Genomic DNA, 24676 nt, shown 5'->3' with positions numbered 1-24676 from the left:
TGGAACATTAATAGCATTAATTAAAATTATCACGATAGGTCTATGTACATTACAGGCGGCTAAGAAAGGGATTAATAGCATGATCAAGAAAATATAGCCAAAACACTTTAATAATTACTGGTTTATATGTCAATAAATTCATTCACCAATCATATATAATTATAAGTTACAAGGTTTAAAGTTGTTCATCTGTGTAATACCGCAAGAAGAAGTAATCTTTCCGCAATATCATTTTTTTCCGCTAAAAGAGAACCTTCCGTGTATTTAGTTTCACCGGTCACAGTTGTCTGCTCTTGAAAATAATTTTAGTGAAAATAAAAATGTATCGTTTACGACCAGGACAGTCAAATGCTATGAAATTTATACGTGCAACGAATTTAGGTTTAATGAAGGTATGTTTACTCTTTGGTTATTCTTATCTACAATATATATGAAAGGTCAAAAATTGTAATGTTGACACAATTGGCATAAAGTTCGGATATGTCAAATTTAGATACAAGTAATACTTCGAGACATCGAGAGAAGTTATGTCTGGAAAATTAAATCTGGAAATAGAAATAACTTTTTTCTTGAAAATGCTATGACGTTTTAAGAAAACTACACTTTAAACTTACTATTACAGAAATACATCAGTAATGTGTATAAAAATTTACAAAACTGTGGCATAAACTCAAAATAAAAATGAGCTTATACGTTTATTAAAATTTGTTAAAGAAGCTCTTTCCATTAGGTATACACTTTTAACTAATAATGTCTGAAATTGAATCTATGTTCATTTTCCAAATGTTTTGTTTCCATTCCAATTATATTGATAATTAATCTTATTTATTTAAAAAAGTATACAGTAAATGCACATCATATTTCATAGCTATACAGTATGCTTATTGTCTGTGTGTTTAATTGTTTATCTTCTTATTTATTATCATGAAATTATTGTATACGTAAATTGTGATATCCAGCAGGTTTTGTTTGTAAATGTTCATGCAGCTAATATATATGAGAATATAATGTATTGTAGATGATGTACTTTGTACAGGTCTTAATAAAATTTCTGTTCTGTTCTCAAGTTATAGATATAGTATGGTAATGAATACTTCTGGCTTCCATAACTTTATATGTCGCTTTCATTTTCCGTTCTGCCACAGTAAAGTTATGGGTCTACCCGATTTGCAAAGGCTACCAGAAATTTGGCAGTTTGTGTGTAGTACATAAAAGTCTATTAAAACCACCCTTATTAAACAAATTTTGGTCAAATAAAAATACCATTTGATAAACAAATTAATATTGAATCAATGCATGTTTTTTGTTTTGTTTTTTAAATGAAACTTCAATGACATTGTGTACCCAACTGAAATATGTAAAGATTGTTTACCAATATGGAGTCTGCTTACAAATGAAATCTCACGGGACTTCAAGTTTTTGAAATTCTAGCATCTACTTTTAGTAACAGACTATTCACTATTTTTATTACTGTATGATTTTAAATAAATACAAAAAGAAATCATGAATCATCACTCAAAACATTACAGGGCTCGAGCTAGTGGGCGATTCGGGCGAAATAGTCGCCGAATTCCGTCTGACTACGCCGACATCCTACATGAAAGCGAAGATGAAGTCGCCCGATTTTATTGATCAATTATTGAAAATTACCAACAAGAATAACATGTTGTGTGTGTTTGCTTTGTTTACCCTCGCCGCCGGAAAAAGGGACTGTCATGCATCTCAATCAACGCGAAATGTCATTAATCCGTTTGTTTACCAACATGTCATAAAAGTCTAATTAACAGACGCTCAGGGAACAATTAGACTCCGCCCACAGCGAGATTACCGATACGTGCGAGAAACCAATCGTAATTCACGTTTTAATCGAGGCGACATTATTAAACCAATCATTAAATCGCTAACATACAACTACCCGTAACAATTATTTATGATGGACGGATGAAACGTCAATTATATTTTTACTATCGAATGATTGTCAGAATTATGAGGACCGCTCGACATATAACTGTAACGGCAATTTTAAATGAAAGTTATGATAACCTTTTTTGTCGACGAGTTAAATTTGATAAAATTGACAGCGTATTACACTGTATTTATTACAAATGAAGTTAAATTAAAGATCGTTTCTTTCGTTATCTACGTTCATTTTCTTTACAACGTAAGTGAATATGAATATAATGTCCGGCGCAAGCTTTTTAATAGTAAATCAGAAGGGAATAACTTTTAATCCACCCATGATATGATCCATGATAGGAATCAACTATGGCTTTTTTATCTTCATTTAATGCAATGGTTGCATTACATGATACTCATTCTTATTACTTGTTTCAAACTACTTTTAAATTAAAATTGAATATTCTGTTGTAACAGTACTAACACAAATCCAATTCATTTAATAAGATATGTACAATGAGTCAACATAATTGCGATAACATACAACAAACATCGATAAATGAATCTCCTCACTTCTCCCTAAAGTCTAACCACTTCTCCCTAAAGCAGCTGGAGGGAGAAGTGACTTCTCCCTAAATTTTGAACCTAGCTTGAGTCCTGCATTATGAATCCAACATAATTTTGGTACAACGTCAGTTATTCAATAAATACACTGTTATTCATAATAACAAAGCAAATTGTTTTCAATTAAAAATATACATGTGTAGCATTTGGGTCACTGGTCATGCAAAGGTAGCCGAATCTAAATTCTTGCAAGTCACGTGATTATTAGGGCTGCAATGGCCATAAATTTTCTGAAATTTATGTAAACGCACTGATAAACTGTGAGGCATTATTTCATCAATCTAACTTTCTTTGTTCAAAAATGTAGACTAAAAAACAGAAGAGTACAAACAAACCATACAATTGAGTTGAATCACACTTAACTTCTCACCTTTGTGAGCTTCTAGTGCACTAGAGTTGAACTAGAAGTGCACACTGTTTCACTTCTAGTGCACTAGACCATATGACCAGACAGGCCAGGGTAGGGTACACCTAAATGTGTTATTGGATAATTGGATAACAAGTGACAGGGATCATCCATCGTTTAACTGTTGTAAGAAAAAAAACTTAAGGGATATAATTATGGCATATACATGTACATGAAAATGAATAAGTAAATTTTAAATTGTCAGTTTAAACATTTTAGGTGACATCATGTTAAAACTTAAAATTAAATTTTTTTTAGATTTAATTGTAATCATATTTTTATTAACCAGTATATTTAACTGTAAGTGTAGAAATAGAATGTTGGACAAAACCCCACACCTCAAAATCTATAGTCTAAGAGTGGACAAAACACCACACAAGAATTTTATAGAGTGGACAAAACCATACATCTTTAATTTTATATAGTGGACATAGCCTCACACTTTCTTCTCATTCTTTATAAAACCATACAATTCATATTATTTTCATCTTGTAAGAAAAGAACAAAACAGATTATTTACTAAGTTTGATATTTTTATAGTCTGACACTGTAATTGTTTTACATAGTTCCTTTGATCATGATAATTACTGGTATGATTTATACAGTACAATATACAATACACTTTATTCAGCTTTAAACTTACAAAGTTTATAGCAATACCAAGAACATAATTACATGAGAAATGATTTACACAGGGTATAATTTATGAATACTGTTTGAAATTCACAATAACAATTACGTACGAGACTTCAATTTCAATTGTTCAAAGAGAAAAAAATACAATCATAATAACGTATTTGGCTGACATTTTAATTACTTATAGACCAATAAAGTATGAGACTTAATTGTCAATTTAATAATTATAACAGTGTATAACAACAATTAACACATCATAAATTTGATAACCAGTTTCGTAACTTTGATGCAAAGTATATATATTTTGCTAAGTTGGTAACATTAATTTTAACATTTGTTGACATTAAAATTTCAAATTTCTTTAGTGTTGGCCATCTGCAAAAATATCTTTTAAAGTATTTCAATACAATATGATTGAATGATAATAGACTACTGTATTCCTAGAAAAGATTTCGCGCGTTTTAAGTTAGCGCTTTTCGCGGTCGGCATGATTCCGCGAATCTTTATAGCCGCGAATATGTCAGTTATAACAAATCCGCGAACATTTCTAGCTTCAACCAAATATAAACATAAACATGCAGAATTTTTATTATAATCTTACTTGCGGATACATACGGGGTTTAATATGCAATGACAAAATTACAATACCAATAATGCACATAACAAAAAGACCCTGAAAGAAAAAATGTCAATTATTAGTAATATTCATGTTTATTGACGTTATTTGCTAGTCACGGCGTATTCAATAGTATTAACAGTTTGCGTACATTGAATGACTTGGATTTTATTTGCTTGAAGTAGGTGTAATCCTTTTTAGCTCGACTATTCGATAAGAATAAGTAGAGCTATTGCAGTCACCCGAGCGTCGGCGTCGGCGTAACCACTTATGTTAAAGTTTTTGTAATAGTTCAAATATTTTCAAAGTCCATTGACATATGGCTTTGAAACTTTGCACACTTGTTCACCATCATGACCCCAACCTGTAGACAGGAGGAGGTAACTCTATCAAGCATTTTGACAGAATTATGCCCCTTTTTTCGACTTAGAATTTACGTTAAAGTTTTTGTAATAGTTCAAATATTTTCAAAGTTCATTGACATATGGCTTTGAAACTTTGCACACTTGTTCACCATCATGACCCCAACCTGTAGACAGGAGGAGGTAACTCTATCAAGCATTTTGACAGAATTATGCCCCTTTTTCGACTTAGAATTTACGTTAAAGTTTTTGTAATAGTTCAAATATTTTCAAAGTCCATAGACATATGGCTTTGAAACTTTGCACACTTGTTCAACATCATGACCCCAACCTGTAGACAGCAGGAGGTAACTCTATTAAGCATTTTGACAGAATTATGCCCCTTTTTCGACTTAGAATTTACGTTAAAGTTTTTGTAATAGTTCAAATATTTTCAAAGTCCATTGACATATGGCTTTGAAACTTTGCACACTTGTTCACCATCATGACCCCAACCTGTAAACAGGAGGAGGTAACTCTATCAAGCATTTTGACAGAATTATGCCCCTTTTTCGACTTAGAATTTACGTTAAAGTTTTTGTAATAGTTCAAATATTTTCAAAGTCCATTGACATATGGCTTTGAAACTTTGCACACTTGTTCACCATCATGACCCCAACCTGTAAACAGGAGGAGGTAACTGTATCAGGCATTTTTTTTACTATCAAGCACTAAGAATAGTCGAGCATGCTGTCCTACCGACAGCTCTTGTTTAAAAATACAAAAGCGATCAAGTGCAACATTGATAAATTATAATGAGAGCAATTTACAGTCGAATACTGTTAAAGTAGCACGACATTAACGTTATATAAATCCAGACGTCTAAATTTCCAGCTACTTTTAAGTAATACACTCGTTCTAATTTATAGATTTTAAGGTTAATCATGAATTGCATGAATTGCTGAATCATTCATGTGACATTCATAATTAGAAAATAGGCTATACTGCATGCGCATATACCAGGGTGGAGACCAGGAATAATTTTTATTTTGATATTATTTTTTATGTTTTGGACATAAAATACATGTAGGTTTATACCGTAGCCTCCAAAAACTGTAATTTAGGCCGTATGACTTAATATTCGCGGACTTCGCGTTAACTACAAATCCGTGAAAGTTTGTCTCCGTGAAAATGCCGACGTTGTGAAAAACGCGAAATATTGTATCCGCGAATATTTCTAGGAATACAGTATACAAATATTATAAACTGTTTATAAATTTTGTTAAAAATCAAAGGGTTAATATACAAATATTATTACAAACAGTTAAATAAAAATCAAATGGTAGAAGCTAGTTCATTAAACATAATTATCATTAATTATCAAAAATGTCACTTATTTTATTGTCAATTAAAGGTCTAATATAAAAGTGTGGGGTTATGTCCACTCTAATAAAATTTCAGGTGTGGGGTTTTGTCCTCTCTATAAAATTTATGTGTTGGGTTTTGTCCAGTCTTTAAAATATTAAGGTGTAGGGTTTGACATGTGGGGTTTTGCCTGTATAATTTATAATATATAACATAGGGGCCCCGTGGCCCATGGCCAGTGATAATTAGTTTGGGCCAGTGTAAATTTTAAGAAATTTTAGTTAAATATATAGTAGAATAAATTCAAAACTGAAATTTGGGCCATTAAATTCGAAATCTTAAAATCAATGACTGTAAACTCATAAAAATAATCATGTTACATTTGTTACAATGCATGAAAATAAAGGAAGAAAAAGACTATTGTTGTCTCAAAAAAATGAAATTGAAAGATTTTCTAATTTTTTTGTTAGTATCAATGTCAGTTTAAGTATTCTAGTGCCCCACAGGATATTTATCAACACTTATCAATACTTAATCCACATTTCATACATACCACCATTATATATAAATTTATTTTCAGAATAAATTATATCAATGATATAGATCTTATGTAAATCTCAGTTTGAGAAGGTTATTAAGAGAGATAATGAAATAAAATTGACAAAATTTTAGCCAATTATAAACATATCAATTTTTTAATGTATTAAAGGCTATTCAGGCTTAAAATCATTACAAATGTACTTTCAACTAGTAGATCAAAAATAATTAATTGTGTAGACCCATAGTGTGAACTCAACTGTATCTAACTACCTTCATTAAAATAGTTTCTCTCAAGATAATGCAAATTGATTGAATTACAGCATGACATAAATATGTCACAGTTCTTGTTGACTTTAGAGAATAATAATAATTTCTTTATTTCCTCCAAAAGAAGAGCACATTTTTACAATTATACAATTATAATGGAACAAGTAAAATATCCAATTACAATGCAAATAATTACAGAAGATCTATGGTTACAGTATTGAAATCATAGATATTTAAATATATACACACATTAATATAATGTATTTATCTATTTTTTTTACACACATGTAAATAATAATATCCAGAGGCTACTAGGTTCATACTTTGAATGTATCAATATATAGTTTTTCATTGTGCTATCGTTAGTTATCCTTTCTACTTTATATTGTATTGCTCGTTTAACTATTCTTTTCCACGCTATTTTATCGGGAAAACATCCTGTTTTGTGAAAGTCGAGTAAAAAAGTTGAGAGATTATATTTGCCAAGGATCTTAAATATATCAGGGAAAAAACCTTTAGAAAACTACCAACACCACCACTACCTATTTAACTAGGTAAATAGTGTTAATCATTCAGATGCTTTGTAATTAATCACAAAGGACCATTAGCCTTCATGATTTTATTTCTGCGCATTTGAACTGGAACCTGCATACCTTATTCTACAAGAATGCACTCAAAATTGATATCTTTTTCCTAAATATCTCACTTCACTGATAGTGGGATTTGAACCGTGGATATCTCGATTACAAGTGAACACTCAGTATTTTGCTAAATGGCTAACCTATCTGTCTTCCATTATCTATCTATCTTCTATTAATGTCAAACCCCTCCTGGGGACGTAGACATGACTCTAGACTAGTCACTTCAGAGAGAGCTATGAGGTACAAGGGAATCTGGGAACCAGTCCCTAGCTCTTATTGAAAAGACCCCTTGGTTCTTTTACGAGTCCAATGTATAGCATTGATACATGCAAGGATTACCTGGATTTCTTACCAGTACAGCTCTAGTTAGGTGGGAAACACTGAAAAATCCCAAGGGTTTTACCCAGGATCAAACCTTGGACCTCAGTAGTGACAGTCAGTGATCTAACCAACTGAGCACCTTATGAGAGACCTCATAACTTCCATTCACTGTCCATGACATTACACAAAGCAACAATTGTTCATCCTCAAACAATGTAACTATAGTTCCTGTAAATACATTTACCTCTACTCTGATAATTTAATACCTTTCCCACAGAGGACATGCTAGAGACTCTGTTCTATTCTTCCTGTCTGTGATTGCTTGCTAGTAAATTCTTCATACCCCCTGTGACACATTATCTTTTTATATGCCCGAAAGAATTTTGGGCATATTATGTTATACCCCCTGGCGCCCGTCCGTTAGCAATTTGGTTTCCGGAGCATAACTTAAGTTCCATTTGGCACACAGTTTTCAAACTTCATAGGATGGTTGTCCATATAGGGTAGAAGACCCCTATTGATTTTGGGGTCACAAGGTCAAAGGTCAAGGTCACTGTTACTGTAAAACTGAAAATAGTTTCCGGAGCATGACTTGAGTTCCATTTAGCCCACAATATTCAAACGTCATAGGATGATTGCCCATATTGGTTAGAAGACCCCTATTGATTTTGGAGTCACAAGGTCAAAGGTTAAGGTCACTATTACAGTAAAACTGAAAATGATTTCCGGAACATAACTTAAGTTTCATTTGGCACACAGTTTTCAAACTTCATAGGATGATTGTCCATATTGGGTAGAAGACCCCTATTGATTTTGGGGTCACAAGGTCAAAGGTCAAGGTCACTTTTAGCTTAATACTGAAAATGGTTTCCGGAGCAAAACTTAAGTTCCATTTGGCCCACTGTATTCAAACTTCATAGGATGATTGTCCATATTGGGAAGAAGAACCCTATTGTCTTACAAATGCTTCATCTTTACTAAAAGAAAAAGTACTTTCGGGCATATAACGCTCCGCCTAGCGGTGCTCTTGTTTCACCTTCTCATCATTATTGTAAACCTCAGACACTGACTGCAGTTTGATAAAAAAGTAACCCCAACATCAAAAATGTGTGGCTCAGTGGGGTACGTGTATGTATAAATAGTTATATTAAGAGATAGATAGATAATGTCATAAAAAAGGGCTGTAACATCTCGCGGAAAAGGGCTGAAACGTCTTTGGGCCAATTTTGCACAGAGGTATGTTAACACTGTTAACGTAAGGTGATTAAATAATTGTTTGGTGTATTGTAGACATCGTATGTACTGTTATATAAAATACAATTGGAAAATTGGATATAGGGGAATGCCAAAGAAATGGCATATATTGTATACTTAACATACAATGAAACCTAATGCTATTCTGTGATTGATTGAATTAACAGACCTGATTGATTGAATTAACAGACCTGATTGATTGAATTAACAGACCCTAATTATCACTTAGAAAAAGTAATATAGATCATTATTAATTAAATGTTCATAATTTTAGACAGTTTCTCTTGGATTTCTCATAAAATAAAATGAAAGTCGTAATTATCAGTAAACTTGGTTGTTTGTTGCAATGTAAATTTTAGAGCTTCAAAGATTATTGCAACATTGAATGTAATGATGTCCCCCTCCCCCGTCATTCTTCAACCCCTGGGACAGGCAGGGGATGATCATGGTGGGTGAAATGAGCCAAGTGTTTACCTAATAATTGTCAATACAAAATATTTAACTCCTTGTCATTTTTTGAAATTTAGAATATCTATTTATCATTACAGACATTCTTCTTAAATTATTAATTTATAATCAGTAAAAAAAATGTTTTGACTAATTTTCATTAATTTCTTTTGTATGTATTTTCAGGACAAAGTCAAGTCAGCTGAATTGCTGTCATGTAGGTTAGTATAGCATTTCACAGCTTCCATAGATGTTTAACTTTCTTATATATAAACACATACCTATTTAAAATATATATATAATGATCAAAATATAAAATAAAGTGACCATATGATATAACAGGTACACATGATTTGTGAATCTATAGTTTTAAAGTTGTTAATAAAAAAATGTTTGATATTAACTTCAATTTATTATTATTAATTATTATAATTGAATAGATTCAGTGAATTGAAAGAAATAAGGTAAAATACAAATTTGAATAACTGTATTGACACAATTTTTGGGGATTTTATCTCTGATAATTTCATATTCTTTCAGGTGTATGTCCAGTAAATCTGATTACATACATGAAAGCATCGTTCCATCAGATCACTTTCAGAAGAGCTTACCTCGATTACCAATTCCAAAACTCGAACTTACCTGTGAGAGATACCTGAAATCTCAGGCTGTCCTGCAGTCAGATAAAGAACACACAGCCACCAAAAAGTTAGTTGATGAGTTCCTTGCTGGAGAAGGAAAAGGTAAGACCAATACGTTTGGGATCATTGATTCCAGCACTTTTAAAGTGTTGAAAATTGAGTACCCCTTAAGCCGGTGTTAGAGGGCGTGAGGGATATTACACTATTTCATTGACCGTCATGTACAGACTCAATCAAACTGTGATTATTGCTTCCGAGGGATCACATTTCTTCCAGATTTTGATAATAGGTCAACTTCTTCACAATTCTAGTACTATGTCATTGTGGTTACTAAAACCAAACACAATATTTGGGTTAATGTTTAAAGGTCCATGAAGAGTAAAAATACTTTCATTTTTTGCTCAAATAAATTACGCTCTTCTATAAGAAAAAATAGGGAGAGCTGTTGTACTCACCCAGAAAAGTGTCTTATTACAGTTCACTGCCATCTTTTGCTTCTTTTGCGTTTTGGCTTTCAGTTCAGTTACTAGGATTTAGTATTTTGTATTGAAGTCAAAATATCACTTGTTATACATTTTGCTACCTTTATCGCAAATTATTTTGCATTCCACACCGTTTTATCCATTTTCGTCTTTATTTTAGAGCTTCATGAACAGCTTTTGCAAAGAGACAAACAAAACAAGCACACCAGTTATATATCAGGTAAGTTCTATTATTATTGATTATCCACATGAATTTTACAGACTCATGGTTTGAGTACAAGAATATTATCTATTTATTTACAAACTTGTGGTTTTGTTATATATCATGCTCCATTAAGTTATACTGATTGAGATCAAAGATAATTTATTCAAAGCATGTCACCTTAGTGCAATAACAGGTTTAGTCCTTAATTCAGTAGGTATTAACCAGTTATTGCGCTAAGGTGACACACAGTGTATTAAAGCTGCATGCCTCAAATCAGCCAAAATATTTCATTAAAATCAAACTTGAGTAAAATGTCCTAAGATTTTAAGAGACGTAAAAATATTCAAGACTCAAGTAATAAATTTTGTTTTGCGTGTTATGTGTGACTAAAGACTGATTTTTCAGTATTTTTCACCATACTACTACTCTATTTTCATATATTTTGACCTCTTCTTTTGTAATTTATGTGGGTTGCAAGGCCATTTATAGTGTGAGAATTACTTTCTTTGTTTATTTCACAGTATTTTACTTTTAAATACATTTTCAAAATTTTCATGATAATTAGCATGAATTTGGAGGCATGCTGCTTTACTGAATCTTTGCACACCTATTGATTTATTAATTAACCTACCAATGGTTTGAAATATATTAAAAAGCCAAAAAATATGTATCTATTTGTTACTGGTTTGAAATACATTTAAAAGAAAAAGAATATAATTTTTTATACCCCCGCACAACAAAGTTGTAAGGGGGGTATACTGGAATCAGCTTGTCCGTCCGTCCGGCTGTCCGTCCGTCCGGCCGGCCGTCCGTCCGTCGGTTTTTTCTTGTCCGCCCAATAACTTAAGATTCCTTTGACCCTTAGTCTTCATATTTGGCATGGAGGTTAGTCATGATTAGTAGATGACACCTATTGATTTTGAGGTCACTAGGTCAAAGGTCAAGGTCACAGGGGCCTTGACTTCAAAAAGCTTGTCCGCCCAATAACTTAAGATTCCTTTGACCTACAGTCTTCATATTTGGCATGGAGGTTAGTCATGATTAGTAGATGACCCCTATTGATTTTGAGGTCACTAGGTCAAAGGTCAAGGTCACAGGGGCCTTGACTTCAAAAAGCTTGTCCGCCCAATAACTTAAGATTCCTTTGACCTACAGTCTTCATATTTGGCATGGAGGTTAGTCATGATTAGTAGATGACCCCTATTGATTTTGAGGTCACTAGGTCAAAGGTCAAGGTCACAGGGGCCTTGACTTCAAAAAGCTTGTCCGCCCAATAACTTAAGATTCCTTTGACCTACAGTCTTCATATTTGGCATGGAGGTTAGTCATGATTAGTAGATGACCCCTATTGATTTTGAGGTCACCAGGTCAAAGGTCAAGGTCACAGGGACTTTGACTTCAAAAAGTTTGTCCACCCATTAACTTAAGATTCCTTTGACCCACAGTCTTCATATTTGGTATGGATGTTGATCATGACTATAAGGTGACCCCTATTGATTTTGAGGTCACTGGGTCAAAGGTCAAGGTCACAGGGACCTTGACAAAAAAAGCTTTTCTTCTCAATTGCTAAAGAATGTCCTGTCCGCAATGTATTGATTTTGACATTTTCACATTTGAAGCATGTAGAATACATAACTTAGCAATGCACTGGCTTAGTAACCTCAGATTTGGCAGGGAGGTTGTCCTTGAGCTCTAAATGGCCACTGTTGATTCTGACAAAGTGGTATGCGGGGGTATTCACGCCATGATAGTGGCAGTTCTAGTTTTGACAGAATCGTCATTTGTAATATATTTGAAAGTATGTACAAGATTATTTATCTATAACCTAAATTTAACTTGAATGTATGAGAATACATTAATATATTAATAAGAAAGACTTTATTTTTCAACAGAGCCATGGTTTGACATGTACTTGAAAGATCGCCGCCCAGTTGCCTTGACCCACAATCCATTTATTACCTTTACTGATGACCCTAAACCAGAATATATGGATCAGGTATAGAACAGACAACATTGTAGTATACATGTATATTTATAAATGAAACATTGAGAAATATTGATGAAATAAAATGCTTTTTTTCATTTTCCGTATTTTCGCTGTAAAAATTTATTTTTCACTGCAGTGAAACATATTTTTCCGTATTTTCACTGTTGTCTTGACAGACTACTTTTTTTCTAAATTCTGCAAGTACAAATGTACAATTTAAGTGAGAGTTTTTCAAATTGTAAGTTAAAAAAAGAGAAAATTGTATATAATAATCAGAAAATTCAAGTTTTTTCTATAAATTCAGGATTTATTTTCATCTTGTGGTATGAAAATTATCATATTTCACTCATGGCTACCGCCACTCATGAAATATTTATTTTCAAACCTCTCAATGAAAATAAAACCTGTATTTATAGAAAAAAACTTATATAAGAAATCACTTGTTACTGAGGGATGAAGAATTGAAAGTTAATTGTCATATTTTCAGTTAGTGAGAGCGACAAACTTGGTAATGTCTTCTCTACGTTTCATGAAGACTTACAGAGCTAACTTGTTAGAACCAGATGTTTATCACCTGAATCCAAAACAAAGTGACACCATGCAGTTCAGAAAGTTTGTCAGGTAAAACAGCAAAAAACTCATTTGTGAGATATTAAACTGTGAGGAATATCATTACACATGCTGTTATTACTTTTCTCAGTATGTTGTTTAAGTGAAAGTAATAAATTCTATGCCAGATATTTGTAACATATTTATGTGTATGTAAGATGCATCAAACACATAATAAAAAGGCACTATAGTTTATTTTAAATCTTTTGTCAGCTAGTCCTACAAATGTTACTCCCTAGACTGTTTGTCATATGCTTGAGAGGGTGTGAGGGATGCTGCACGTATTCATTATCTTTCATGTACAGACTCAATCAAACCATATTCATATATTTTGTATCATTTATTTCAGAATGTTGCCTAAGGCAGTTTCTTTCTATGGAGCATACTGGTACAAGGCATTTCCACTAGACATGAGCCAATATCCAAACCTGTTTAACTCTACTAGAATACCAAAGTATGCAACTGATCTTATTTCATTTGTATCTTTTTCATGTACAGGGAGTTGTTATTAGTTTACACCTATTGCTCACTATGGGTGTTTCTATCTCTAGACAAGTTGTAAAAAGGCCTGTTCCAAATGGCAGAAAATACAGTTTTTAAAACAGAGTTCAAAATTTTTAAATAATTATGAAAAATTCATTATTTTGAGGATGTTGCATCTCTTTTTTTTGTGTTGCCTGCTTCAGATTAGCTTTGACATCATTTCATAACAACAGAATAAAAGGCCAATGACCCTGTATTAAACTAAAGAAATAACAAAAGAAATGGCCCTTTATCTCATTTTGGTTGCACGACTGTCTATCCATCATCACAAAACTTGTCCAGACAGTAGCTCAAAAACTCCAGCTATCATCAGGCGACACATGTGATCACTAATTGCTCTTATTCCTTTAAATAACAGTTTAACCTTAATTTGTTAAACAAATATTTCCGAATTAGGCAAACTTAGATCCATCCTAAAAATGTTTATGAAAATCAACAGTACTGCTTTAGTAATTAAAAGGTTTAGCTCTGAGGTTTTACTCAGATACTGAGGTATCATCAATTATGATTCCTACTTTTAAATTTTTGATAGAGCCTGTATGTTTAGTTTTTTCAAAGATCAAAGTACATGAATATGTTTATCACAAGATTTTAGAAGTGAAAAATAAATATGATATGGAAGTAATGTCAAGTTTATTTTATTAAAAAAGTTATGTAAATATTTGTTTCTTGATATATTTGCTATTACAGACATGGTAAAGATGTGCTGTTCACAGACAGCTCAGCCAAGCACATGCTAGTCATGAGAAAAGGTCACATGTACCTATTTGATGCCATAGATAAAGATGGTAAATTATTTTGTTGATTTGTTTGTTTGGCCAATTTCAATGCATATATTTTCTTTCTTCACTTCACAATATTTTACTTTTTAATACAATTTCAAAAATTTGCATGAATCTGGAGGCATGCTGCTTTAAAACACAACCAAGTAAACAGTTTTGTTATAGTTAGCGGTGTAACAATACGGCAAAAACCGTATTGGAATATATTGCCATTTTGCCGAAGCATATTGCAATATAGTGCAATACGTATTGACGTGTACATGTTTTAATTTAAACATGGAGTAACATTATATATTATTATGTGAAAATATTCTTAATAGAAACTTAATAAAAATGTAAGGACTAAATAGAAAGGAAAGTGTCACACAATTTGATAAACAAAGCAAGTCGCACTTGACCTTTCACATCTAGGCTGCTTAAGTGTACTAGTTGTCGAATATTTTTATCTTACGTTCGCACCAATAAAATTCGCCAATTAAAGATTTTATGTGAAATTTGTACGAAATTAGACTTCAATTAATTGAAAATAATGATTTTTATAAAATATCGGTTTTCAAAAAATTTATTTTTTCATATTGCAATATACCGGTATACCAGTAAACCATTCCACCCTTAGTTATGAGTCAGAAATTTTTAATGTAAATAAATACAACATTATATATTTTAGTTATAGTCTTAACTATTTATTGACTGTAAAGGTATTTGATTGTTGTCAATATGTTTGAAATAAAAAAAGATTGACTCTAACTTTTGTATATTTTCCAGGAAATATTGTTGCACCAGAGATAATTATGTCGCACATTAAGCATATATTGAATGATCCCCGCCCAGCCAATGAGAATGCCCTCGGTGTACTCACAACAATGGACAGAGATAAATGGGCAACTGTGAGAACACAACTCTGTAATGCAGGTATCTATATGTAAACACAATTATCTATGTGTACATGTTTTTTAGCAAAATAATTTTTGCAAAACATTACAAAAAAAGACTGAAAGGCATATTATGCTTCAGAAATAGATAAAATTTTACTTCTTGATAAAGGACAAACATGAATTTTATGAAGTTTAATTAATGGTTTTAGAAAATGTTAGATGCTTGTTACGTGAAGAAAGTAGCGATAAATGTGAAATATGTTGTTTATAATGTAGTAAAACGTAAACAAAATACATGTACGAATTCACTGCATAATAACTGTACTTTTTGCCTAAAAGCAACAGATGAAATAGATGGTTCAGGTAATTGGCCAATGAGTAACTTTTGGGATGCTTTAAAAGTACACCAAAAAAAAATTGCAGATTTTTGTTTTCAAAAAGATACATCCTTTATTTGTTGGTTTGCAGTTATAATATCACGTGTCAACAATGTTTAAAACAGGCATTTAAAATACATATGATATAAATTTGAAGCAGCATTTCCAGATAGTAAAAGTGAACGAACATTTATTTGACAGGCGATATGAATGAATCGGCTTTCTTTTCATCAGGGGTGATGAACGAAGGTTACATGAAACTTGTAGACTCCGCCCTATTTACACTGGTACTTGATGATACCACGCCAGAAGATCCTAACGAGATTACTAGAAACTTCCTACATGGTGATGGAACAAACAGGTTGGTGTGATTCATAACTTTTTTAAGGAGATAAATATAGAGTGTGTTGTGAGCAAATAAATGCTTTATAACTTTGTCAATTCTGAATTAACCCTTAGCTTGCAAAAGATCTTCCCATGTGTCCATTGCATAACTAAGATCATCCTGTTGCTTGCATACATTATCTGAACTGCTAGGTGAGGATTATATTGCAGACAACCATTTATATATGGCCATATAACCTGTCAACTTTAAAATACAGCAAACTACCTTTATTTGAGAAAAAAGTGGAGTCACTAACAGATTGATAGCAGTCATGTATATATAGAGTAATTTTGTAAAAACAATATCAAATCAAATTTCAAAGAATAATGGTTATATCAAATTGTGTTTTTTTTTTCCTACATGTATTTGTCCTGTCAGACTCGATCTATGGACCGACAAAACATTTGAATATTGGGGCATCCATATCGTTTGGACATATTTCTAGTTCAAGCAAGCATTAGAAAATGGGAACATTTGCATGTCACCAGTGAAATTAAAAAAAAAAACACAAAAAAATATCATCAAAAGATTTTAAAGTTAAAAATATGTATCTGTTTTATTCTTCCAGATGGTTTGATAAAAGTTTTTCCTTGATACTAACAAAAGATGGGAGAGCAGCTGTTAACTTTGAACATTCCTGGGGAGATGGTGTTGCAGTTCTGAGATATTTTAATGAAGTCTGGAAAGAATCAACATCTAAACCATTCGTCCATCCTGGCACAGTGCCATCTAATGTGGATTCAAATCTTACTGTACAGAATATAGGTAATTAATTGATAAAAAATTTAAAACTTGTCTTGTTAGTGATAGAGGTTACATTACCAAATAATCTATAGGATATTTGTAGCTTGAATTGCAATGAAGAATGAGGCAAATTTAATCAAGTTGTTTACTTAGGAAAAATATATCAATTTTAAGTGCATTGTTGTTGAATAATGCAGGCTTTGAGTTCAAATGTGCAGGAATATAATTGCAAAGGCCAATATACCTCAATGATTAATTACAAAGCATTTGAATGACAAATTACACATTATTATACTATAATGCAAGAAAAATTAATATGTTTTTCCATTCTAACATGCTAATAAAAAGAGAATTGATAAATATATGTTGAACTTTATTGAGGATAGAAGTACTAGTAATTTGGCTTATTGACTTCATATATGACATGTAAGAATTCTTTTTTATACAGTGAATATATTATGCACATGATTGCCCTATCTATTTGATAGGGGAATAGTGTAAAGTGTATTAGAATGTATCAGATATACCAATATATCAAATGAATTAAATAGAACGTAAATATTTACTGTGCAACATATATAAAAAAAATTTCGCCCTAATTATTTAAGTTTCGAATTAACCCTTATCCTCTTGGCAGCATCTGACTTTTACCAGTGTGACAAAACAGTGTAGGCCAAGAGCAGCTGGCTCAGCCATGTATTTGATAATTGTCTCCACAATTTGAACAACTTCTCCCCCCTAATCCACTGGGCCAAAATTATCAAAATTCTATATGAATGTTTGTTGGGAGATACTGTTTTTTCTACATTTTAAAAATAGTCTCCAAGATACAAGATCTCAACTGTGCGTTACAACGAGGTTCTGATTTATCAAGATTCGAGTGATGGATATAGAGCCATTATGGCTCTTTTGGTTCCTTTTGCTTGGTAAATATTGTTTGAATACTGAAATCTTATCTAAGTTGAAAAAACATCTACATTGTTCCTTTACAGAATTTGCTCTAGATCCAAAATTAAAGGAATATATAAACAGTGCAAAAACCAGCTATGAGAAAAAATATACAAGCTTGGATGTTGATCATCTAGAATATTATAAATTTACAAAGACAAGTTTGAAACAAATGAAGCTCAGTCCTGATGCAATGCTACAACTTGTGATACAGGTAAATATTTTCTTGAAAAATTAAAATACATTTAAAAAAAATGTTTTATAGTAAAAATACTTTTTTATTCCATTTTAGTGTTGGTTGGTAGGCGATGGGGGGTATATGATTTGACGTCTGTCTGTCTATCACAATGTGCATCTGTTGACTAATAAAACAGTAGAATTTTTAGGCATTTGGTCCTTGTTATTAGTATGAATTTTGGGAGAAAAGTGGAGCTATTCTGTGCACCCTTTTATAACTGTGTGTCACAGTTGGTAAAGGTCTAAATTTCTTGTAAATGTCTGGAAGAACTCACTTAAAAATTAACTAATATGTCTTCAGGGTCATAACTGTAAGAAACTATACAAGACCTATAACTCAAGCACGGTTTTTGACTAAATAACACCCCTCTTTGTACTTAAAAAAATCTTGTTCAACTTAAATCTCTTCAATTATCTTTCCAAACATTACATATGTGAGATATACATATGTGGTGGGAGTTAATTATATATAAAATATATATATTTTTTTTTTCTGGCTGTAGCATATTAGTTCATGTTTATTTAACAATATTACAGATGGGTTATTACAAACAGTATGGTAAGACAGCGGCCACCTATGAGTCTTGTAGTACTGCAGCATTTAGACATGGTAGAACTGAGACCATCAGATCAGCAACTCATGGTAAATACCCTCACATTACAACTAGAAAATAAGTGTGAGGAAATGTTTTCTTGTTGTTGATTTTGTTTTCACTTTTTTTCCCCGAAATTAAGCATTACTTGCCTTATAATTAAATGAATTTCAATAATGCAAAGAAGGGCACCTAAGATCTTCCTCCATCAGCAAAGCTAGATAGTCACCATATGACCTATACTGTGTTGGTATGATGTAAAGCCAACCAAGAAAAGCCTGCAGCCTGCAACTAATTATACCAATGCAATCGTTGCAAACCAAGATCAGCCAGCACATCCATGTTGGCTATTTGGTCAGTAGCTTGTGGGGGAGGATTGCTTTTACGGGTTGAGGCATCAGAATTGAAGCCACTGTTAAACCCTGCATGATGGTAAGAGGTGACTTAATAGGTTCAAATTACTGGAGTCTGTGCATTACTTAGCTCCAGCAAGTGAGGTGTTTTAAGTTTGTTTCAATCAAGGTTAGCCATAATCATCTTTTCTGTTTCAATGCCATATGACCTTAATGTGGGCCGTAAATCCAGAACCAAAACAAAAAACTTAACTAAAAATTTCTCTAAAAATAATGAATGGTTTTGTTAAGATGAAAGATGGACAAGTGACGTCCATTTTAGATATTTAAGGTGATAAAGGTTAATAACACATAAACTTTGTTTCTAGCATTATAATGATTAACGTTGAAGTTACATTGTAGTCACTGTAATGATTGGATTATTCTTTGATATTCAGCAACAAAGAAGGCATGTGAGATGTTTAATCAAAAGAACAATACATATTCAGTTGGGGATTTGAAAGAAGCTCTTGAACAATGCTCTAAATACCATGGTCAGCTTACCAAAGAGGCAGCAATGGGTTTGTATACTTTTAATTCATTTCTGTGTATGGATATATATGAGCAGAAACAAATTCTTTGTATATATGTTGCTGTATGGTACATAGGACGGTAGAGAATGCTAGACAGGCTGGTTCTACTATTTTCAATGTATTAAGTGTTACAGGGTATTGCACATGTTTCTTCCACACAAATTATACTGGACTGTATCTATGTAGCTAATTTAGAGTTATAATGATATATATAAATAGATTTACTAAGATTAAGATATGATAAGATACTAATAAAGAGGTCTGGGTGAGGACCATGAAAACCAAGAATTATTGAAATTTAATTAAAGGGACTCCACTGAGGTTTTTTGACATGATAGGACTGAAAATATTTTTTCCAGATAAATGTACCATTTGATGTAGGTGCAGACCACTTATGATAAATCCTTGTGCAAAATTTCAGATCATTCGCACACTTTGTTTTTTCCAGAATAATTATTCAAATTGTAAAGAATGACTCAAAATGAAAAGCGTTTAAAGTTTAAACGCTTTTCACTCAAATCAGGCTAAGAAAAGCAATACTTGTGCAAAATTTCAGATCATTCGCACACTTTGTTTTTCCAAAAAAATTATTCAAATTGTAAAAAATGACCAAAAATGAAAAGCGTTTATATGCTTTTCACTCAAATTGGGCTAAGAAAAGCATAAAATTACAATGTTCAATTTATTTCAAAGTATATTTCTTAACTATCTTTGCACATAGTTTTGTTCAAAGTGCCCCAGCTCATTTATGTAAGAAATTCAAATAATTTGTTTTTAGGCTTATAAACCTCAGTGGAGTCCCTTTAAAGATAACTTTGCAACTACCACTAAAGTTCAAAGAAAATCCAGGAACATTGCAAAGATTTCTGTATGCATGTACAGTCTTCGAAATAAACGCCAGTCCGAGGCCCGAGGCCACTAAATTTAGCATCGGTCTGGTGATTATTGCAAGGCTGGTGGTCCGACGGGCCAGCAGATTTTTGGCCATGAAAAAATATTATAAGAAAAATTCATCAAAATAATGAAGTAGGGTTCTCTAAAAGATTGATCTTTTTGCCTTTTTTGCAAATGAAATCCATCAATTCTGTCCTAAATGTTCATAACACAGCGAAAGATGTCTGAATTGTATTGAGTAATGGAGGCCGCCATTTTTTTTTCTTGGATATTTTCTGTACCGCACCGTACACTTAAGAAATTAAACCATTGTTTATCATTTAGCTATGATTTTGTGATTATTGAGTTAAGTAAATATTTTGTGTTAAAGTGATTTGTTTGAAGCAAAGTGCTTTGTTCATGTTCAATTCTAGTCAATTTTGTCTAAACATTTGGTCCTTTAAATTTTTCAAAGCTGTCAACATATGGCCCAGAATACAAGAAGTATTATGCTTCTTTCAAAATTATCAAGGGAAGCATGATAAAGTGTTTTCGTTTACCCATCAATTTATTACCTATCTATGTATTTGGTCCGGCTAAAAATCAACAGGTCCAGTAAGATTTGAAATTTTACTGGCCTGAATGGCCTGTGCTTTTAAAAGTTTTTCGTGAAGACTGCATGTATTTGTCATAAGGTTGAAGACATATACACATTAGTTATGTTTTAACAAATGTTGTTGAGCTCAATTTTGATGAAAGCAGAGAAGATCGTCTATGACACGAGAATTTTTGTTTGTGATCCAAGAAGGACTTGAACTAACAATCCCTATTTAAGAGGCATACACTGGAACCAGTTTTTACTTGCACAAAAGGAAATACATAACTGTTTTGAGATTCATAACTGTCTTGAGATTCATAACTGTTTTGAGATTCAGCGTTCATATATAGGCAGAACCACCAAACTACCAGATTGCTTGTACAAAATGAAGTAAAAAGTTTACGAAGTCTTATCTTAAGATATACTGTAAATTGTATTACAGGTCAGGGCTGGGATAGACACCTGTTTGCTATGAAGTATTATGCAGGTCAGGAAGGGAAGGTACCAATGCTGTATCAGGATCCAGCATATGCTAACATTAATCATATTATCTTATCAACATCAACACTCAGTAGTCCCTCTGTAGTTATAGGTGGATTTGGTGCTGTAACTCAAAATGGGTATGGCGTAGGTAAGTGGATAATGTATATTTACAATTCACTTTACTCAGGATTAAAAAGTAAATAAACGACACCATTATATTTACTTCACTGAACGAAGTGCTGTGGGTATGAAATAAGTTAAAAATTACTTAAAATAGAGAAAAAGTACAGATATGTTTGTTTAATTTCAAATGTCTTACCCAGTTCACCTTTTTGAAATTGCACACTTATTAATGTACAGTAATCAAATGCAGTAAGATATACGTTAAGTTATTATGCCCCCTTCGATGAAGAAGGGGTATATTGTATCGCTTATGTCGGTCTGTCCGTCTCTGTCGGTAGACCACATGGTTTCCACTGATTATCTTGAGAACTATTTATCACAAAGTCTTCATATTTCACATAGTGATTGGTCATAAGTAGTAGATGACCCCTAGTGATTTTGGTGTCACTAGGTTAAAGGTCAAGGACACAAGGGCCTTAAATGTCAGAATGTTTTCTGTTGATTATCTTGAAAACTATTCATCATGAAATCTTCATATTTCCCATATTAATTGGTCATAACTTGTAGATGACCCCTATTGATTTTGGGGTCACTAAGTCAAACGTCAAAGTCACAGTGGTCTTAAATGTTAGAATGGTTTCTGCTGAATATCTTGGATACTATTCATCATGAAATCTTCATATTTCACATATTGATTGGTCATAACTGGTAGATGACCCCTATTGATTTTGGGGTCACTAGGTCAAAGGTCAAGCTCACAGGGGCCTTAAATGTTATAATGGTTTCCGCTAATTATCTTGGTTACTATTCATCACAAAGTCTTCATATTTCACATAGTGATTGGTTATAACTGGTCATAATTAGTAGATGACCCCTTTTGATTTTGGGGTCACTAGGTCAAATGTCAAGGTCACAGGGGCCTTAAATGTGAGAATGGTTTCTGCCAAATATCTAGGAAAGTATTCATCATAAAGTCGTTATATTTCACATAGTGATTGGTCATAATTAGTAAGTGACCCCTATTGATTTTGGGGTTACTAGGTCAAAGGTCAAGGTCACAGGTTCCTTGAATGTTAGTATGGTTTCCGCTGATTATCTAAAAGCTTTTATCACAAAATCTTCATATTTCTAAAATTGATTGGTCATAACTATTAGATGACCCTATTGATTTTGGGTCACTAGTTCAAGGTCAACTTCACCGGGACCTTAAATGTCAGAATGGTTTCCGTTCATTCTCTTGAAAACTTTTGATCACAAAGTCTTCTTCCATAACTGAACACTTCTATGTACCTATTTATGGCAAGTTTCTATAACAAAATTACCAATAATGTGAGTCAAGGGCTAGAAAGGGGGCATATGTGTCGTTTGACATTTCTTGTTACACACAATTTCTCTCATACATACTTAAGATTTGTGCAGGGAGAAAAACAATGTCTTATTACTGATTTGTCAGCAGGGTTTTGATAGGAAACATTTGTTTTTTCCATCACCAATAAGCATTATTGTTACTGATGACATCTAATATGTAAGCATGTTTATATTTTGTAGGTTATTCTGTTGAAGATGAGAGAATTGGCTTTAACGTTACCAACTACCCACCAGAAACAAACGTACATGAGTTTATAGATTGTCTCAAGGAAAGTTTAGATGATTTAAATGCTGTGTTTGAAGGAAGAAATCCTAGAAGTTGATCACAGTATTTTATATAACTTGGGAAACTACAGGGAGATGTACTTTTACCTGTATTATTTATGGTTTAGGACTAATTTTCTTATTTATATCATTATAGGTGATTTAGTGCATTATAAACCATAATGGTTTTCTTTATGTGATTTGTTACTATATTTAGAACTTATGATTAGAGTTACATGTGTGCGAGAAGACATGGTGTAAGACTAATATTGAAAATAATGACTGACATATTGCAGTGTCCTCAGCTATGGAAACTTGGAATAAATGGCTTATTTGTAGATAAGATGTAATCAAATAGTGAAAATGGAAACTTAAAGTTTGCCCAAATAAATAAATGGCACAATTGACAATAGTGTAGGCTGGTTGTGACTCACACTTTGCATGGATGGCAGTGGTAAATGAATTCTATTACAGTTGCGCAGAACATAACCTTTTATCACAGTCTTGCATAATTAACCCTTACCCTCATGAGCATATTGTGAAAAATGGCCGTTTTCATTGAAAAGCCTCCTGTTACAATTTCAAACTGCTATGAAACTATGAAAAATGCTTCAATACTAATCTAACTTGGCACAAATGTTGACTGGGCCATTGCCTTTGAAATGACAAGCTCAGTCTTAAATATCCTGTTACCATGGCAACAAGGGGACATCTCAAAATTGCCAAAAATCACTTTTTTGCCTTCATTTTTACCATCAAAATTTATTTCAAAGTGCTGCAACTTATCATGGGATTGAGATAGGGTCAAAGGCTTTTTAGTGTTGGTTTAACATTACCTTATGATCGACCTAGGGTCATTTTTAGCCTCTCACAAGTCCAAAATTTTCTTGGCGATGAGGGGGACTACCCCAAACAGAAGGGGGCACATCCCCCTTCTGGCAACCCCCTGATGTACCTTTTGGATGGGGAGCGGCGCCGAAAAAGTGCTCACATTTTTTAGCAACATTTCTCAAACAAAAACATGTGTTTTGGGCCCAAATAGGGCATTTTTTCACTATTTGAGGCCTAAAAGAGGGGGGGGAGGGGATCGAAAGTGAGTTGTTTCGCGTATATATGAGGTAAAGGGTGAACAAAAAATGATGAAAAACTTTGGAATTACCCAAAATCTACTTTTTCCATGTTATCATGTGGTCTTTCACCTAATTTTGGTGAAAAATTGTTGTTTTGTAACATTTTAAATTTTTTTAGTTAACCCTTTCCCTCATGAGCATATTGTGAAA

At 32.7% G+C, this 24676-nt stretch overlaps 1 protein-coding gene across 2 annotated transcripts; it reads left to right on the top strand.

Annotated features, from left to right (window-relative positions):
- Positions 1–242: 242 nt before the first annotated feature.
- LOC132733551 (carnitine O-palmitoyltransferase 2, mitochondrial-like) lies at positions 243–24311 on the top strand. 2 transcript variants are annotated; one of them, XM_060720209.1, is made up of 16 exons: positions 243–392; positions 9541–9575; positions 9895–10097; positions 10638–10697; positions 12575–12678; positions 13157–13290; positions 13628–13732; positions 14512–14609; positions 15369–15515; positions 16090–16216; positions 16809–17005; positions 17977–18146; positions 18707–18812; positions 19553–19675; positions 21601–21789; positions 23313–24311. In XM_060720209.1, exons 1-16 carry the CDS (start codon positions 321–323, stop codon positions 23453–23455), a joined length of 2013 nt encoding a protein of 670 aa, XP_060576192.1. In that variant the 5' UTR covers positions 243–320; the 3' UTR covers positions 23456–24311. The 2 variants fall into 2 exon arrangements, with proteins under 2 accessions (XP_060576192.1, XP_060576191.1); XM_060720208.1 differs by having other exon boundaries at positions 16057–16216.
- The last annotated feature ends 365 nt before the right edge of the window (positions 24312–24676 follow it).

Source organism: Ruditapes philippinarum, unplaced genomic scaffold, assembly GCF_026571515.1.
Source record: "Ruditapes philippinarum isolate M1 unplaced genomic scaffold, ASM2657151v2 ctg4611_1_1_1_1, whole genome shotgun sequence".
Lineage (NCBI taxonomy): Eukaryota > Metazoa > Mollusca > Bivalvia > Venerida > Veneridae > Ruditapes > Ruditapes philippinarum.
The sequence above is the reverse complement of the archived record's forward strand: the minus strand, read 5'-3'. Positions and strand labels throughout refer to the sequence as shown.

Bases quoted from the DNA above. Each gene is read 5' to 3' on its own strand.
- LOC132733551 (XM_060720208.1), top strand. From the start codon at position 321: ATGTATCGTTTACGACCAGGACAGTCAAATGCTATGAAATTTATACGT. The intron at 14,610-15,368 runs GTAAATTATTTT...TATATTTTCCAG, and splicing joins TGATGCCATAGATAAAGATG to GAAATATTGTTGCACCAGAG. The intron at 15,516-16,056 runs GTATCTATATGT...TTTATTTGACAG, and splicing joins AACACAACTCTGTAATGCAG to GCGATATGAATGAATCGGCT.